Genomic DNA, 20,013 nt, shown 5'->3' with positions numbered 1-20,013 from the left:
TCTACTGAGTCACATAGAAATAAACTACACACAAACCCAACGGGCAGCAAAGCCCAGAGTGAAAGCTCAGTGTGCTTTGGGGCTGAGCTCACATTTGTGCAAGTGTGAGCTGCTTTGCTACTCAGGGAGCAAAAAGGGCTCAGTACACTCTGCTCTTTACTGCCACAGCAGGACTGGCCAGAGAGCAACAGGAAAACTTCCTAAAGCCCTGCCCTCGAGGGGAGGGTGATGTGGTCTGTAGCAAAAAACCACTGCAGTTACATCATGTGGTGCACGACCACCAGTGCTCCTATTGCATTAATGACACTTCCATCAAACTCCTCTCGCACAAGAACAGAAAGGGTGGGTGGCAGTAAAATAAAAGGTTCCCTCTCACTATTTTCAATGACTCAGAGGATGACTTTGTAGCCCATACTGTACCCAACACAAGGGCTTACACAGAAGCTGGACTCTTTTCTTTCAGACACACTCATATGCTGCTACATCACCTGATGCCTGATAATTCTCTAGTCCATGTCTGCTTGATCCCAGAAAAACAACCTGCTGGACAGACACTCCAATGGAAACTTCAAATCCAAAGAAGAATCAAAACTTCCCATTGATCCAGTGTGCAACGATCTGCTGCCTGTGAAACCAGTCTTACTATCAACACATTCCCCCTTCAGAGCTCTCAGTTCAGATATTCCATCCTGCAATTCTGTCATTGCAGACAAGACCAGGCTCTCCCAATCCTATCATGAATGATGCAGACAGGCACAGTCAGTAAGTTCACATTTCCTTGACTTCTGTTTTCATTCAGAAGGAACATACACAAATTTTTGACTTTGATTCCACAAGAACACTCTAAGGTCGATAAATCTGGTTATTCAGCTTCAAAGGTCAGTACGGGATCACATGATGTCACCTCTCAAACGGTAGGCTCAATTCCTTCAGGCCAACCTTTTTGTGTAAATGCAGTACAAATTCCTAGTTCCTATGTGGTCACCAGGACTTCCACATCACTAAAGTTTAATCTGCTCAAGAGGGGATCATACAAGGAAGTGATGCCTCCCTGGCAACAATCCTCTCCCAGCCTCTGTCCATACTACACCAGCCAACTTTCACAAAAAGGAGAGAAGGAGATTTATGCCTGAAGTACCCCTTAAGGATTTTAGGTTTTGTTTGGTTTAGAGGGTAGGGGAAAAGAGACTCTGAAAGAACAAGCAGAGCTAATCTCCAGCTTTTAAATAAAACACAGCTACACAGATTTCTTTGCCCTTGGGCTTTTGTTTTTCCTCTTGACTGAAATCCTGCTCAGCTTCACCTGATACTGACAGGGATGGCAACCCACCAGACCCTTGCAGCCAACAATTTTTTATTTTCCTTTATTAAAACAGAAGCCAGGCTGGGAAAACAAGGACATTAAATGTGCCTAAATTCCATTTGGCCTAAGAAAAGATTATCCTATTCTAATGCAACACAAGCAAAGAATTCCAAATGTCAAGATCTCCCACAAAAAAGGTATGCTGCTTAGTGACAGGATGTTTAATTATTCTCATTGCAATGAAAAGGTTCAGGCTGCCCCATTCCTATTGATGTCAGTAAGGAGTGCCCTCCAAACCACAGAACTGGGAATATGGCCTTAAATACAGTCAACCATTTCAAGTTTGTCTTCTACAGTTGTTAAGAAAAACCCAAACCCCTGAAAGTAATATTCCACAAATGCCAGCTGTGCTGGCCTGCTGAGACCTACCTGAACAAAGCGACATATGCCTTGATTAGTAATGAAAAAAAAACCAAATATCAACAAAGAATACCATTAAGATAGCTCTTAAGGAGGAGGTACAGAAGACAATGTGATACACAAATTATTGTGCTATTGTATTTTTCAATCTTCACATAACTTTCATTTCCCTCATGCTGTTTAACTCTAGTCAACTTCCTTAAGCGGAATGCTAAAAAATACTGAAAAAAATTGAACTCCACTTTTAAAGCCTCAGTTTTTAACTGGAATTGAAATCATGCAGAGTAGTGCTGTTCATACACCATAGCTCTCCCACTATGTCATTAAGTACTTTGCAAGCCGGTGTGGGATCTCATCCAATGAAAAAAGTGGCAAAATATAAAAACACTAAAGATGCACCAAATCCACAATATGCTAAAGGGGAAACATATTCTGCATTTCTACCCTTAATTCCACATGTAAGAATACAAGGAATTCTCAAGACTAAGACACTTAGCTGAATTCTGACCACTTTGTGTCACGTTCTACCAACACTGCAGGATCCCAGAGGTTCTGTGTCCTGGGTTAGGGAGAAGATCTGTGCTGGCACCTTTTATGGCACCTTCAATCCCTCTTACCATGACAAGCAGTGGAAACAGTGAAATGAACTTGTTCTCTCAAGCACAAGGCAGAAAGTTACTGGCAACAAAAGACAAAGTCATAAACCAGTTTGTTTTCACCTGTTTTAAGAAACTTTAAACTCCTGTTATCCTGTATGGCTAAAAAGAACAGAGAAGCCACAAAGCTTGTACTCCAATATTCTCATTTTTATCTCTTTTTATGAAAAGTGTCTTTTATTACATTGAAATTTGCTCAATCCAGCAATGTGTTCAGCTCTTAGCAGTGTTAGATAGGCACTGCTTCTTTCACATTAAGAAATAAGGTAACTCTTTCAGTCATGTACAGCAATTTTTAGTCAAAAAGAAGAGAATGGCAGTCAAAGACATTGCAGTGCCTCAGCAAGGATGAACACTTCACTACAAATTAGACAGAAAGGAAAGTGAACCATGCCTCAGATATCACACATGCTCCAATTAGATTTAAAAAGTTGCTACGTTTTACAATAATCAAGCACAAAACAAATGCAATGAGCCAAAACCAAAGAAATGGGCATATCTAAAGTTAATATTTTAAAAGATGTCAAGATACACAGCAACAGATCACGATTTTGCAAACCAAGCAGCTTTACAGGGTCAGTTCTTGGATGAGAGGCAGTTAAATAAAATCCACAATTAGCACCATTCAAACGATATGCTGAACTTTCCTCTAAATGTCTTATCAACTGGCACAACATTCCTTGGTGCAAGGTATGTTGAAATGAGCATTTTCCAAAGACTGTCATTGTTAGCTTTTATCTTCTTTGGAATAAGACACAAACATACAGTTCCTGCCTCCTCAAACTTGTTCTTGAACAATCCTTTTCACTCATTTATCCTATACAGTGTTCCATTTACAACTAGAACAGCTGCCACATATCAACCACCTCGGCAAGCAGTGCCCCATCAGCAGCTCGCTCCCTCATCCACACAAAGCATAACTTTAGAAGTAGTGCAGTTTAAATTGCCTTAAGCAGCTTGTTAAACTCTGCAAACTCTCTTGTGAGTTCAGAGATTATGTCCCCCTTTTTATGCATTTGATCATATAACCAGTCTGGACAGGAAGCATCATCCTGTCAATTAACAGGCCTTGAAACTTTGCCTTCAGTTAAAGCACAAACAGTTCCACAACTGAGCCCTACAGAACAGCACATCGGGCAGCAAATACTTCTTTTTTTCTTCTAGATGCTGCTGCAAACAGTCTAGAAAGTCGGTTATACCTTGTCATCCAAGCAATAAAAACATGCCTGGACACAAAACCAGAAGTAAAATGAAAAATAAATTGTACTTCCACCCACCATCCTACTGCCTGCATTCACTAGCAAACATCCAGGCAAACTACACATGAATATTGTCAAACTGGAATACATCACCTTCCTCTGCAAAGACAATCTGGTAGTGCAAGACATCTCTGCTAAATAACATCTCTCAATGCTTTATTTCATGTCATTAAGCTTTGCTTGCACCTCCTTGGACCACCCTAAGGGATTCTTCTCTGTTATACTCTTCAAATACTTGTGGATAATAATATCTCCCACTTAGACATAATTTAGCCAAGTTTCATGCATTTCTTTTCATCTTCCTTCCCTCATAAATCAATCCTTTCAGCCTCTCCAGCATTTTTGCTGCTCTTCCCTGAATTTCTTCCAAAATACTGACATCTTTCAGCAACTGAGGAACTTCCAATTGTATGCTGTACTCTAGATGTGCTTTTTGTACTCCAAAGAAAGATAATTATGTCTTTTCAAGAAACATTAATGCTCTAAGCCTGGAATAAATCTAAATTGGGAATTTGATTATTTGGGTTTTTTTCCAGAATGGATAGCAATTATCCCCATTTCACAAGGCAGAAGAGCAGAGAGAAGCATCTGACTTACTGCTGCACACAAGCAGTGCCAGAGTAAGAAAGAGATCCACCTTCTGCCTTTCCCAGTCATGGTCTGCCAAGTTTCAGCTCACAGATGACATAAGACAATGTTCCCAGGCTGGTCTATAGCAGGCACAAGACATTTCCAAGTGAGAACACTTGGGGAGCCCAACATCTGCTGATGTGAGTGGGTGCTGTGGGTCCAGTGGGACCATGCAGAACCCTAAGATGTGCCATGGTCTATTATTACCTTTAGTAGTCAGGACACAAATCTCTGACTCATCTCCTTGAATTTTACTGCCATGGAGAGGTTTGTTTCTAAAGCCAGCCACCAGCTATCATCATGTCAACTAGCTGAACAAGCTAACCTAGTTCTAGAGGCTGACTGGTTTAAAATATGAGAAGGCTGATAGACTGCCAGGCTGAGGCAGTACAAGGCAGTTTTCAACCTGGACATTTCCTTCCCTTCCCTCCCACTCCCTGATACATTTCTGAAGGAATCACAGAAAAAGAACTTCAGAAAAAATTAAAAAAAAGGTCTACCCAAAAAGATATATAAGAGACTATACGAAAGGAGGCAAGAATGAAGAATGGGGTGGGGGTAAGGGAGAGAGAAGTCTGTCCAGCTAAATTAAAAAAAACTCCAACCCACAAACAGGATGCAGACATTAAAAAAGCAACACTGATCTAACAAAGGAATGTGAACTGCAGTTGACTCAAGCGGTATCACAGCAATGGCCCTCCCCCTACATACAAATCTCTGGAACTCTTAAAGAGACAGGTTTCCAGGCTCTTTCAAATTATGGGCTTCTTTTCCATTCCTTGATACCCTCAACCTGACTTAATTTACCTTACTGCCTTTTCTTTCCAGACAACAAGAGCACCCAAGTTTGACCCAGACTAAAGCAAAGCAAACTAAGTTGTATTATTCTGCCTACCTTAGAGAGGTATTAAATTCTGCATTCTGCTACATATTCTTCTCATTGAAAGAACAAACCATAAAGGGTCCTCTGTTTCAAGGTCTGCTGTTAAACATCTGATGAGTGTAACCAAGATTAGATAATGGTGAAAGGTATCATTTCTTCCCACTAACTCAATAGACAGCAAAATGCCATTATCTAAACCTGTACAAAATTTTCTTCATGTAACTGCTGGTTCACAATTACAGATCCTGCTTAAATCCACAAGGGTGCCAGAGACTCCTTATAAGGCTTCTCTCTGCCCCAAGAAGAACCATTTCCTCCATCCAAAAATGTAGAAAGGGCAGTGTAAATGCCATTCTCCTGTTCTTTTTGGTTCATCAGATTTTTGCCTCCAGGAGGGAAACGTTACTAAGAACATTACATAATTACATTTTTAAGCAAGACACCATCTTGATTTTCAGCTTTTCAGCTCTAAGGTCATCTATGCATCATTTCATCACCTACCTAAAGGTGCCTCAGTGAATCCCTACAATCTTTTTTATACCAGAAAACTAAAAGCCAACACATATCCGGTGCAAACTTATTCTTTAAATGTGAAGTGTGCTTGTTAATTAGGCTCTCAGACCTATTTGCAAAATGTAGTATTTGGTGACAAAACTAGAAGCACAGCTAGGACAGAACACATGAGATACTTTCTATAGTAAGAAATGCTTATCCTGTAATAGAAGGAAAAAAGGAAATGTGCAGAGGGGAAAATTAGAGCAGTTGCATCACACTCTAAATGGAGAGATAGTCCATCTTCTGCAAGGAATCAGGAAACTTCACCTTTCTCTGAAGATCAATTGCTATGTTGACTGTTTGCTGCCATAAAACATTGTAATTTCTTTTCTCCACTTGTTCAACAGAAGTAATCTTGCTCATCTCCCTAAGAGGATGGGGGATTAACTAGTGACAAATGGGCTGAAGACAAAACAGAAATACAAAAGTACTGCCTGGTATCCTTAAAATCTTATCCTGTAATCTGAGTTAAATGCAACACCTATTACTACCTTTTGAAAAGGCTCAGAACTACTCTCCTGCTTTAAAAGGAAGAAAAAAAAACCCAGTAAATGACACTTATAAACTCTAGCACCCATCATTTCCCATGCTCTAACCTAAGGAGGCATAAATCCTTTCTGTAATTCACCAAGGATGAAAAAAACAGTCACATATAATATTATAAAGCCAGGAGACACAAGCAATAAAAACACTCTCAAGATGTCCAAAACCCCATTTATCAAGCAGTTTTTGCTTGAAGGCAAGTCAGGTAATAACATGCAGAACAGAGCCAATTTAAGGAGCTTGCATCCAGTATACTATATTTAATAAGCAGCTACAGGTAAAAATGATTGCAGGTTTGCTTTCTTTTATTTGTTCAGAAGGGCTCTGGTGCAAATCATACATACATTAAAATAGGAAAGATTACCACAAACCTCTCTGGGCACCTACATGATCCGTGTTACTGACACTTAGCAAGAAATCATTTTGAGACTGGAGTTTGTTGACAGAGGGGATGTGACTTCAGACCATCCAGTCTCACACTAAGTCACAGCCACCATCATGTAATTAGAAGAGGTACAGTCCCCACCAGATCACTGCTCCAACTGGCTATGAGCTGATTTCAAAACTTCAGGAGATTCCTGGTAGCACTTCACCTTGCAATATGGAAAGATCCTCTACACTTGGCAAAGATTAGTATTTGTTAACTGCTAAGCACCTACCTGGAATTCGGATTTTAAATTTACCACTTTGTCCAAAACCACCATCTATTACTCCATCTTCTCCTGTAGACAGTTTCACCTTCAGACCCACAAAAATCTGGATGTTTGTTTCCTTTTTAAACAATGAACGACCAATCACACTGTAATCATCCATCACCTGCAAAAAAAAAATAGAGATTCATAACTCTACAAGCTAAAGTGCCAAGAAATTATCCATGTTATGTGCTAAGTTTGGCAACTTATATCACTCCACCTTTGACAATCCATTTACCCCCAAACGAGCAAAATTCTGGGTGAGTCATCAAAACTGCTGAGTTCAAGGCAATTTGTGTCTAAAACCATAGAAGACTTTATGACCTAACACATTTCTGCTTCTCTCTCCTTTATCAAAATATGCTGTAAATATAAGTTAATTAAAATCTTTTTTCTGTTTTGAAACCTTTCCATCAAAGTCACTGAAGTACCTATGCTGCCAAAAAGTTTATTCCATTATTTATTTTACAGCTAAGTATATTATCACCTACATAAACATTCTTTCTCTCAGCTGCAGACCTGTACTCCAACAGCTACACTTCCAAAGAAATGACAGAGTTTCTACACAGAGCCTTTTAAATACTCACCTTTACATACACATTGATTTGTTAAACCAAGAGCCTTATGACCACTGTATCCAATTTTAATTTCAAGGTTTGTAACCCAGTGGGAAGAACCATTCCAAGTTGAATTCTTAATTAAGATATCAGGAACAAGAGGCAGTGAGGTTGGTGGGTAAGGCAAGATAAACAACCCTCCCTGAGGCATTACAAAGTATAAGGTGCAGTCAAGTGAGCCTAATCCTGTAGGTGTGAATATCCTTGTACACCCAATGCCTGCAGTTACTCTACCTTGTAGATGTAGAAAGAACATTTATTTATCAGGATAAATATGGGGATATTACTTAAGTCTTTCCAAGATTGTTTTTTGTGGTAAAAAAAGTTGCAGTTCCTCTTCATATCGCAGGAGCCATTTTTAGCTACACCTAAGGGTTGCAAAGACCAAAGTGATTTAGAACAGTAAAGAACTCCAATCAGTTCTGAACGCTCCCTTTTACTCAGTTTAAACAAACTCAAAATATTGAGGCCTCAAAATATTGCCAGTTTATTAAGCAACTGTCCTTGCCTAAAGTCTCCTCCATAAACTGTAACGCATATACAGACTCAAATCTCTAGGACTGTTATTATTTTGTTACATATATATGCCTCCATTTTAATGCCAATCTCAGTATGGTGGTAAATCCAGCATCAGAAATTTCATTTTTATTTTAAACAGAGTTTACTTGCTCAGCTATAAACAGTCTTGAAAGGGCTGTGCAGTACTAGAGAGCACTGGCAGGACCTCTCCCTGTCCCAGAGCAGATGCAGGATGAGAAATATCTACAGCCCTTCTTGCTCCTGTCACATGGGGATGACAACAGGACAGGCAGCTCTGCCCTGGGCTGGGTGCAACCAAGGCTGTAGGCAGAAACACTGAGATGCCTCAACAACATTCACTGCCAAAATTCCTCATCTCTCCCCAAAAGGACACTATTTTTTTGTTGTTGTTGTGTCTGTCCTCTCCCACTGCTTCAAAATAGCTTGTGAACCATTGATGGCAGTATCACTGCTCAGCAATATTCTGGCTTAAGTGTAAAATTGAATAATGTCCTGATGTTAGAGCGCCTGCTAATAGGTGGAGGCAGAGGGGGAGATAAGCTTTCAGGCACACTTGCCTTTTTTTGGGTCTGAAACAGAAGACTAGAAGAAAAAAAAGCTAATTCCAACCTGAAGAAGCACTTACATTCTCAAAACCTAATTTTTTTTCCAGTTGCAGTGGCTGGAGAAATTAAAATGTTACTTCATCCTATAAATCTTTTATTTCTAAAACAAGAACTTCAAAATATTCATCCCTCTTGTCCACTGCTGGCTAGTGTTTCTATCCCTTGTGTTTGAAATACAGATGGTACAATATGCTCCAGGGAGGATCTCTAATATATCTATTATTTTTGCAGTTATTCCTCAGATGGCACAGGAAGCCAACTTTAAAGGCCAACATCTTTGGAAACATCTTTTTCCAAGAGCACTTCAAAGTTATCTTTAACTTAATTAAAAATGGAATTACAGGATGAGCAATCATACTAGGCTAGCATGGTTCAGTTTAGAGCCTCCCCAGCAAGGCTGTCAGAAAAAACTCCAGTGATTTCTGTGAACAAGTATTACAGGCATCAAGTACCTTAGAGTAAACCAGCAATGATAACCTTTAATTGAGTATTAGAATGGAAACAAAATCTATCAGCGTTTAGTTATGCTACACTCACTTAAAACCTTTGAATTTAAAAACCCTTATCTTTTATAAAGAAAGGTGTTTTTTAAGGTCTTGCTCTTGTATATTCAGTACAGGAGAGTAACCAAGGACTCCAGCTGCACTGTTCTTTTCACTCTAAAGGTCACAGAATCACTGGGTTGGAAGAGGCCTCTAAGATCGAGTCCAACCCATGCCCTAACTCCTCAACTGAACCATGGCACTGAGTGCCACATCCAGTCTTTTATTAAACACATCCAGGGATGGTGACTCCAACACCTCCCAGGCAGACCATTCCTGTACTTTCACTCTTTCAGTAAAAAACTTTTTCCTAGTACCCAACCTAAATTTCCCTTGGTGCAGCTTAAGACTGTGTCCTCTGGTTCTGTCAGTGCTGCCTGGAGAAAGAGACCAACCCCACCTGACTGCAGCCACCTTTCAGGGAGCTGTAGAGAGTGATAAGGTCACCTCTGAGTCTCCTTTTCTCCAGGATAAATAACCCCAGCTCCCTCAGCCCCTCACCAGCCTTGTTGCCTCCTCTGGACATGCTCAAGTGTCTCATCCTTCCTTCACTGAGGGGCCCAGAACTGCACACAGCACTCAAGGTGTGGCCTCACCAGTGCTGAGCACAGGGGAAGAATGACCTCCCTGCTCCTGCTGGCCACACCATTCCTGACACAGGCCAGGGGCCACTGGCCTTCTTGGCCACCAGGGCACACAGCTGGCTCATGTTCAGCCAGCTGTCAGTCAGTGCCCCCAGGTCCCTTTCTGCCTGGGCACTGTCCAGCCACGCTGTCCCCAGCCTGTAACGTTGCAGGGGGTTATTGTGGCCAAAATGCAGGACTCTGCACTTGGACTTATTAAACTTCATCCCATTGGATTCTGGCCATGCATCCAACCCTACCAGATCTCTTTGTAGAGCCCTCCTCCCTTCCAACAGATCGACACACCCTCCCAGCTTAGTGTTGCCTGCAAATTTATTAATGAAAGACTCAATACTCTCATCCAGGTCATCAATAAAAATATTGAACAGGACTGGCCCTAGCACAGACCCCTGAGGGACACCAGTAGTGCCTGGCTGCCAGCTGGATGCAGCATGCTCACCACCACTCTCTGGGCCCAGCCATCCAGCTCATTCTTAACCCAACTTGTTAAAATAAAAATAAAAAAATCCCTCCTTTAACTAATCAATATGTTCTGTCAGTATCACTGTAATTCCTTGGGCATCTCTACAGGCCATTAGAAACAAAACCACTTGAGTGGTGCTAAGATAATAAGTGATCAGTGACTTGCCTGACTGGCTGTTTGGAATAAAACCTCTATGACCCAAAGTCTCTGTCTCACACACTAAATACTACACACCCCATCCTGTGCCATCCGTGCCCTATGGTGAGCCTATCATCAATTTATCCCTGACAAAGACAAAGTAACTAGAGAATGCCTGTCCTAACAGGAACTAAGATAACTGGATCAGTCTTTGCATTAAAATAAATGAGTGTAGCGAGAATTGCTATAAAGGAAAGCTCATTTTCTCAACTTTAAGACTGCATTAAAAAAAGTAAAAAAAAATATATTTTTGGTTTAGCTTTGCTTCGTAAAAAGGCAAAGAAATGCATGTTGTTCTGTCTAACTGAAACTCAACACTTCCAATTACTTTACCAGCAATTTACCTCCAATCGCAGGATTTTAAGTTAATCCCCTTTGAGTTCTGAGAACATCTACAATGGCAATCACTTTGCCTATTAGCTGAACAGCCTTTCGGGAGAGCTTTGTGCTTTTCTCTCAAACACTCTTTTCCAGTATAAAATATTATGAACTTACAAAGCCAAATGCCACAAAGACAGTAAGGGATATGCAGTCTGCTCTGAAGCAGCAGCAAGGGGCCTAGCAATGAGGGCAGACTAATTTTATTAACTTCAGGGAAACTTCAAAAAGCTTTAGGGCTTTAATGCCAGACAGAGACGACCCCAAAAGTCAGTTTAAGTGCTGCATAAACAAAGGATTAGGGCAAGAAAAAGCTGAAGGCTCCTTGCATTTCTTGTTTATATTGTCATATGACCTAGTAGGAGTGGGAGAGGGCTGCCTCTCTGACTTTAATCCCCCATGGTGTACAGTGGCGTTTCAGTTCACTGACCTACATAACGATAATATTTTTTTAAATTTATGGGCAGAGGTGCAGCATCAAACTCACTTAAGGACATTTTAGAAAGAAAAGGGGCAGGATGGGAAAAATACCCAGAAGAGAAATGTTCTGGCTGGTGTAGTCTCCCTCTCTCACTTAGGTTAGATCAGCAGCTTAGAAAAGGATTTCAAGTTCAAAGGGAACGTCTCTGTTACTCTTGTTTTATGGCTTAGACCAGAGGACACAATAGCACTGAGTTTATGAAATATCCCTTCCCACTTGGCTTTTGTGTTTGCACAAAAAATGTAAACAGTGCTTTATAACTGTAGGTGAAGTATGTGCATCTCTGGCACATAACCCTTGTGCTAAAACCAAGAAATTCACATAAAAAAATAACCAACTCACACTCCTCATCTCTTCAGTACTTACCCTGCCTTAGACTGTTTGCAAAACCACAGTTCACGTTCTGTGTTGGAATTCAGTGCAAACCATAGTATTAATTCCAAGGAAAAACAACTCCAGGATGCCCCTTTGAGCAGGATAGCAAGTTATACTGTCCAGCCTGTTAAATAACCCTCCTTTTTAGAGTAATTTAGAAATGACTGTCATCTGAAGACTCTCTAACAATCCATCACACACATTTTGAGACCAAATAACTCATCTCTTAATGGATCAGTAGGAAAAAAAAAGTGGATCAGAACAGAAACACGCAAGAGGCAACAAAGTGGTGCCAGTGTGAGAGGGAAATAAAGAAAGATTTAAGACAGAGAAAGTAAAAGCACTGACTATTAACTACTAGAAAAGATACAGAGAAAGACAAGGAGTAACCTTTTCTGATTTAATAAAAAATTACATGAGTTTAAAATAAAAATTTTTAAAGGTCTAAGGATTATTCTCAGCAAACTGATAAAAGGCTCATTGAAACTAAAGCAGAAAAACAACAGGAGAGAAAAAGAACAAAAAGAACCTGTGACTAACACTGAAAATACAAAGTATTTTTATTACGTTTTTGTGCTTTAGAAAAAGTACACTTGAGACATCTTCATCATGATCAGTGACAGCTCATTTATTTCTAGAAAACAGTTTCAAGCACTTTCCATTTCTGTGTCAGAAATGGGAGTATTTTTGAGGCTGCAAATTCCTGTTCTTTTTTAAAACAAAGTTTCACGCATTGAGAAAATGATGGTACATGAGGCCACAAAAAGGATGAAGGAGAAAGGAACTGAGAGGATCGCACCAATGATCAAGTTTCCAGCTTTTTTGACTCTACAAAGACATCTAGCTTATAGCTGGCTACTGAGAACTAGCTGAATAACTTGGTAAAAAAAAAAAAAAAGAATGATTTGGTCAGTCACAGCTTTTCCTCAAGAGCTTACTTGGAACAGCATAAAGACTTTTCTTTCTGCAACTCATTCCAGCACTAGAAGCCTTCAGCTTCATGTCTCATTACTCCTGTTTTAATGGAAGTCATCACCTTAACATCTCCACATAGCCATTAACTTGGTTTTCAGATGTTCATCCCATCTCTCACCAGCCTATGTTTCTTATATCCAAAAAACATTTTCCTTTCTCTGCCTTTCTGAGTAAAGGCACTATTGAGTTTAGGAATATTTAACAAGCAGCCATAAAATGCCCTTCTTTTTGCTGAGCAATGTGCCAAGACTAGAGCCTGGCAAAACCTTTCATGGCAGCAAAAAAAGGATGCTGAGTAGTGAATCAGGACAATGAGTGAGAGGTGCACAACCAGACTGCTTTAGGTTCTAAAAGCTCTACAGTCCCCAACAGCGTTCTCTAGGCACATACAGGGTTTCAACACAGCACTGTTCATTCATTGTGCACCTTTACAGTGCAAGTTTCCTTCATCTCTGTTTAAAGCTTAGAAGGGTTGAATCCCAAAACAAACACAGGCACTGAATTCCTGACATGGTCTGAATGAAAACATTAGTTTGGTTCATGTCATGATTTCATTTTTTATTAATCTACGCTGCATTCCCATCATGTGGGAAAAGCAACATCAACAGATATGGGAAAGAGGAGGCTCAAGACTGTTACTACATCCTACACCATCCATCTCCAGACCAGCCAGCTCTGGCTTGCTACACAAGATTAAAAACCCTGTGATCCTTACTATACAAGAAAAAAAACCAAGACACTGGCTGTTCTATAGACAAAGTGCTATGTACAGGTCTTGACCTAGCTTTGTAAGCATGACACAGAGAGGACTGCCAAGCTGAAGTCTGCTCCTCTTCCTGGGAAAGGTTCTGAGCAGCCAGGAGGATGGTGGTGGTACCTCTGTGATATAAAAACACACAGGCCATTTCTTAATTACTTTAAAGTGTTTTTAACTGTGGTGATCTCAGGTTCTTAAATCCTAAACATCCAAAAGGAGACATCAGTGGGACATAGCAAGTTTCATTTGGAACATCACATAGACCTGGCACATAGCAGGAGGCCAGCTACAGCAACAGTAAGTTGAATTTCTTTCTAAAGGAAACTGCCCACAAATAGCTTGAGGAGGCCAGGGGGAACAAAGAGAAGAGGAGGCAACAATGACAGACAGGCCTGGAAAGAGCTGCCTGAAGCAACTGATGCTGTGGAAGAAAAGAGAGCTGCCTCTGCCAGACTTGCATTCCCCTCTCAAGACATACAAATAGCTGAGTCTGTCCCCTCCCCGAGGATCTCTAACTCCAGTGTGTGGATCTGCTGCCCAAAGCCACCTCCTCTCTGGGGTAACAGCCTCCTTCTGCCATTTGGCTAACAAGGTTTGTGCTATCAAGCAACACAAGCGTGTTTGTAACTGCAGCCCCAGTGAAGGTGTACAGTAAAGGGATGGCTATGCTTCAGCAATATGAAGGTTTAGTTTTACTTCATCTTTCAACTTTAAAAATAGCTAGGAAATTAAATAACTTAAGTTTTATATAAATGTAAGTTGCAGAATTGGGCACTTAAGAAGTTAAGAAATGCCAGATGTCCATGCAGCCTTATCCCTGTTCCTCTTTGATATGCCCCATGATATACTCTTAACATGACCACATCCAGAAAAATTTCAGAGGAACCTTGCCTTATTAAGTGCACAGGGGTAGAGGCACAGGGGAACAGAATTAATGTTGCATAAGAAACTGTAAATCTGGTATTTCCTAACTTTCAAGTTCTTGATTTTGCAACCTAAGCAACATTCTTAATTTATTTTTGTATCCAATAAATAAAATGGTGTATTGGTTGCCTTGCTGACAAACTGATTCCCCCACAGGTGACTGTTACACAACCTCAGAAAAATCAAGACCAGCTGTCCACACACTTGCAAGACTCAAAAGCATGTCTGCATTTTAAATTTAATAATATAAATAATAACCATAGGTGTTACTCAAACCTTGCAAAATTCTACTACCCAGTCATGTGGAGTAAGCCATTCTTTTGCTGGTGAGTGAAAAACACCTTTTTTTTTTTTCCTACAGGTAAGAAGGCAGATTCTGCAACTTACCTGGTACACTTTTATGACAAATTTATTGTACTGTGTTAATCCATATGCTGAGTTAGGAAATGCTGGGAAACATCACCATCCTTCTCTCAGCACTGTTTAGCAGAAATGGTATTTCTGTTTAATGGGCAGTAAGCCTTACCTTCTCCCTTCCCCCACTAAGCTTCTCAAACTCTTTTACTCAAAAACTAAACAAGAGCCAATAAATAAATGCATCTTTTATATTCGTTTTAACAGTGCATTTTAACTAGTGAATGTGCTGTGCACTTTTATTCACCTGATTGCCTTCATCTCTGTATTATTACTGTATTTAGCATACCATCAGCAGCCAAGCAGAACCAAACAAACTCATGTTCAGACTCCAAAGCAGGAAAAATAATAATTGTGGCGTCTGCATGTTTACAGTAGATGATGGAGTGACATCCACCACTTCTCCTAGCTAGAGTCACAGAGGGTTCTGCAGACAGCCCAGGTCACTCTTGTGTGTGCAGGCAGCACTCCATCAGATTCCAGTTTGGCCTTGTTGCTCACATGGTGCCCCATCAGTCTGCACACCCCACCTCAGCCACAAAGAAAGCCCCATTACCTGCCTGGTGCAGGGTTTTACTTGCTGTGCCCTTGGCATTGCACTGTCACTGTAAGAAAATAGTAGATGCAACTTTAGCTCATAAGACACTGAAACATCCTGTACCTAGAAATCAGTTAGATGGAAGAGTTAACTATCCAAGGTGGCAAAATTTAATTATCTTCATTCATAGCAGCACCATGCAACCACTCAACAGAAAATTTAAGGAACAGTATTTCTCTCACACATACTTTGAAAAGAGTCTATAGGCACAATTCTGAAACAAATTCTGGTATTATGGCCATCTTGAAAGGATTAAGTGAAAAAAGTACTAGTGTTGTTTAGAAATTATCCACTACCCAGGAATCCTTCCAGACAGGAATACTCTGCTACTCCTATACCAACCTACTGCCTCCCACAGAACTCATCTCATCCCTTAAATGAATCACATCAGATGTTCCTATTCACTCATGGGCAAGTCCATTTTTCCTCCTTTGCACACTCCTTTAGCAGTCTGGTTAAGTGTGTGCTGAGCTACTACAAACTTGGCGTGTGCTCAGTAACTAAATGTACTGTTTCTACTCAAATACTGCTCAGTTTTTAAAAACCCATCATTTTCAAAACCGCTGCTTTTGAAAACGTCTAGTTCCCCAAGGAACGATCTGGGTCATTGCTGGTCATCAACAAATTTAATACCATTTTCTCACAGTTCCTGTAGTTGCTTACTGGCATCATGTCCACAATATCCTATCCTTCTGAAAGGCCAGAAAGATCTGTAAAATGATGGTGACAAAGACCTTCCCTTTGACCACTCAGGTAATGTACTTGCTCTGACAAAGCTCCTCCTGTCCTGCTGGAAGAAGAGGAAAGAACCCAACACTTATCAAAGATGCTGAGAGATAAACCTTCTCTCTTCCATTCAGGCTTCAGAAGAGATGCACTGATAAAGATCTTGATAACTTACCCTGCTTTCACTTCTTGTTCTTGCAACAATGCATTTCTCCTTGGGGACACTTAGATCACACCAATATTCAAACAATTAGTAACGTGCTGTTATCAAGCCATAGGCATCCCTAGAAACTAAGCATGCTGGCTACATGATGGCCTCAGCCCCCAGGAGAATGAGTACAACATGAAAACTCACTATCCAGCAATCCACAAAACCTGTGAACAAAGTGGCTATGAACAAAACCAGGACATCATGCACCATGATTACCATCAAGTAAAGCCTCAACAACAAGGCAAATAATGTGAAAGATACATTAAAAAACTATGAAATAGAGAATTAATTCTTCTAATTGACAGAGGAACACAGATGAAGTATCTTTATAAAGGACAAGCCCATTACGATAGGAAACCATTCCACTACACTTAAAATAGGAAACCATTCCAGCCAACACATGTATATTTTTCACTACACAAGTCTGAAAGTGCAGAAGGTGCAGGCAGAGTTTTCCTTCTCCTTTTGTTTCTGCCACAGAGCTATGGATTTACGAGTGCCTGTGACAATAGGACCCCGTGGCAACCATCCTAAGATAAATCCTGCTCATGCAAACATTTTCAAAACAGGCAGAATATCTGAGTCATGCAGGAAAGCATGATGCACTCCTATGGTTCACCTTTCAGTTGAAACTGTCTGCACTCAACCTGTACATTCATAGAAGCCAAAGAGCAAATAATGTGACAAATATAAAGGATTTATTCCAGGAACTGAGTAACTGCTTCATGAGTCAGACTGGAATTAACCTGCAAGGCTGCTTAGAGGTTAAATTCAAAGATGGTATTTCAGAGATGATGCTAGGATTAATACAAGTTTCTTTGCCCAGAACTGTGAAGAGCTGAACACCAAGCAGCCTGTCTCCAGATGCACAAGCCCAAGGACAACAGTTACTGCTTATCTTTGCAATTTGTCTCCAACTCCAGGAGCTGCTGACCTGCTGCAGTTCAGCAAGCCCACGCCCACTGCCAGCACCGAATGCCAAATCAGAGGGACAAGACCTCCTTCACACTCATTTGCCTTTTTTTCACCAAGATTCCCACATCATGCTCCTTAGAACTGCACTGGTGTTCACAATAGCACTCTCTTTTACCTTTTTATCAGTATAAACCACTTGTTGCCAGTCTAGCTTTTCCCTATTGAAAGCACATTTGTCAGGCAGCCAAGGGTTTGCAAAAATAAAACGTCCAGAGGGCAACAGTCTCTGCCTCCACATAACCTCAGCAGAAAGATGCTCTTGACAGGAACTTCCTTCCACTGAAGTTCTCCCCTCTCTCAAGTCCTCTCTACAAGTATTTTACACTGTTTTTGAAACCAAGTTAAGCAAATAAAAACCTCTGCCACTGTCCTCTTAGTTCTGATGAAATAACCTATTTTAATTTCCCTTCAAACTTACCATACTTAAACCTAAAATAACCCTCGTGGTCTAAAGCAAAACAGAGCATTCACACATTTTCATAACAGCTCAAAAATATCAAATGGTATAATACCAGATAAAAAACATTACTGCAGTAGAATCATGCAACTTTTTCATAACCAAGATGCAATCCCAGCACCTCAATTTCATGGACTAAGCTGCACCTCAGACAACACTAACTTCTCATACACTGATTTGTCATAGAACACAGTAATACATATTCCCCTTCACTCTCCTTCCCCCTAAAAAATGAGCAGATGAATAAACAAGGATGCACCATAGATAGGTAAATGCAAAGATTTTGATGAGCAACAGCAGTCAGGTTTGATCCTCTGTCTCCCAGTTCTCCACTCAATCTTGGCATTACAGAAATAAGATACCAAAAGGGAAAAGTGAGCAGTAAAAAATGCAATGACAGGGTAGTTGACTTTTTGTAGAACATTTTCCATCACTTCAGCAGATGAGAAAAACCCGGAAGCTTAGGCATGAAATTTCAGTAAAATGTAGTACTTGAAGACTGTTTGCTGGCTTAAGTATGATTTTTTTTTTAAATATTGTGTAGTAAATGCCATCTTTTCCATGGATTTGATTTCTATGTGAAACAGGAAAAATGTCAAACTTTCTCGTAGAGAGACAAAAAATGTTGGAGAAGAAATGTTCTTGTTTTATTAAAAAAAATTAACCTTACAGTCCAGAAGGGTGCCATGCACAAGGGGCACACAAGAAAAATACTGTGATGCTGAAACTTAATGAATTTACAGTTCTTACTATTCCATCAGCGCTCTCAAAGTAATCAGAATAGGAACAAAAAGCCAAACCATAAATGCCTGATTTCTCCTGGGTAAACTGGTGGTTAAACTGCAGGGAATTTATTTTAATTCCAGCTGCAAGCAGGGGGGCTTGGGAGACCCCACATCAGATTAGCAGCAGTGTTTTACAAACGGGCACTATTGAATTGCAGTGCACCCCAGCTATGGCAGCATGTTTCTATGGGAAAGGCAGGCATTACACACCCCTGCCTCCCTCTCTCCCAGCCTTTCAGGAAGCTATGAAGCTAATTTTCCCCAGCAGTATTCTCTGAAGGAAAAGTTCACTTCTTGTGAAGGTAACATGTATTTTTTAATTATTATTATTATTTTATGCCTCCCCAGGGAAGGTGAGGAGGGGGGAGCTTCCTTGCTCAACAGAGAAAGAAATTTTCCTGTATCAGTGCCAAGAACAGACACCCTAAATTCAGCAATCCTAATCTCCAGCCATCCATCAGCAGCAGGGTGGGACCAGCTGATTCAAATTTTCTATTAGCTGGTGACTTTGTGTACTAAAATAAGTCTCTGTACCACCCAATTGTTCCTGCTGCTGTGCTCTGCAAAGCACAGACTTAACCAGCAGCTACCTCGCTGTAAATACTTCCCCAGCAGCCCTTTATACCTGGCACAGGCCTCTTCCCACCAACTCTTCCAAGTCCCCGAGTGCTCCTGGGACTTTACACCATGAGCCTTTCCTACAGTTTTGCTCCATCATCCCTTCAGCATGCATCAGGGGAAATGCCAGCTCCAAGTACCACAGCAGGCAGAATCTGGGTACAAACAAAGCTGCAGAAAGCTTTCAATGGCAATTGTCCCTTTACAGGACCAATCAGTATCCATACACACAGTGATCAAGGCACATATATAGGGCACACTATGGTACAAAGGCAGGATAAAATAATAAACTTCCCTGATCTACTTTTTAAAAGGCACAGGAAGATAAAACAGTTCACTGACATAGCCTAATAAATTACTCTATTGGTCAAATATTAAATAAAGCATGTTCATTGGTTATTGTTTGGGCCAGAAAATAAAGTATGTGTAATTAATGCTATTCCATTATTTACACAGCAAAATCAAGAGCAGAATATATAAATTGGCAAACAGCTTGAAAATAACACTAAATAAAAACAATTAAAATTGTATGACCAGGGCTAACAGCAAACTGTTAACCCCATCAGACAAGTCACACAGTTGGTACTCTGCAAGTTTTTAAGTGCCATAGATTAGTGCCATGTTTTGAGAACAAAAATAAAGAATGTGAGATCAGTTCACCTCAGTTACAGAAAAGCATCTGTCTCCATGGCTCACACAAACTTCTGTTCCCACTGTTACTGTAAGGCAGGTCTCACTGGGTCCTGGCAGCATGGGCCATGCACAAGTGTGCCCATTTTTAGCCAAGAT

At 40.5% G+C, this 20,013-nt stretch overlaps 1 protein-coding gene across 3 annotated transcripts in view; it reads right to left on the bottom strand.

The window, feature by feature from the left end:
* EEFSEC (eukaryotic elongation factor, selenocysteine-tRNA specific) overlaps positions 1–20,013 on the bottom strand; it is a 121,592-nt gene that overhangs the window by 33,774 nt on the left and 67,805 nt on the right. For all 3 annotated transcript variants that reach the window (XM_088171451.1, XM_088171449.1, XM_088171450.1), the window contains exon 6: positions 6,909–7,065. In XM_088171451.1, coding sequence (XP_088027577.1) covers positions 6,909–7,065 — 157 coding nt within the window. The remainder of the gene's footprint in view (positions 1–6,908; positions 7,066–20,013) is intronic.

The sequence above is a fragment of the Sturnus vulgaris genome, chromosome 11 (assembly GCF_052056855.1).
Source record: "Sturnus vulgaris isolate bStuVul1 chromosome 11, bStuVul1.hap1, whole genome shotgun sequence".
Taxonomy (NCBI): domain Eukaryota; kingdom Metazoa; phylum Chordata; class Aves; order Passeriformes; family Sturnidae; genus Sturnus; species Sturnus vulgaris.
This window is presented reverse-complemented; position numbering and strand designations above follow the sequence as displayed.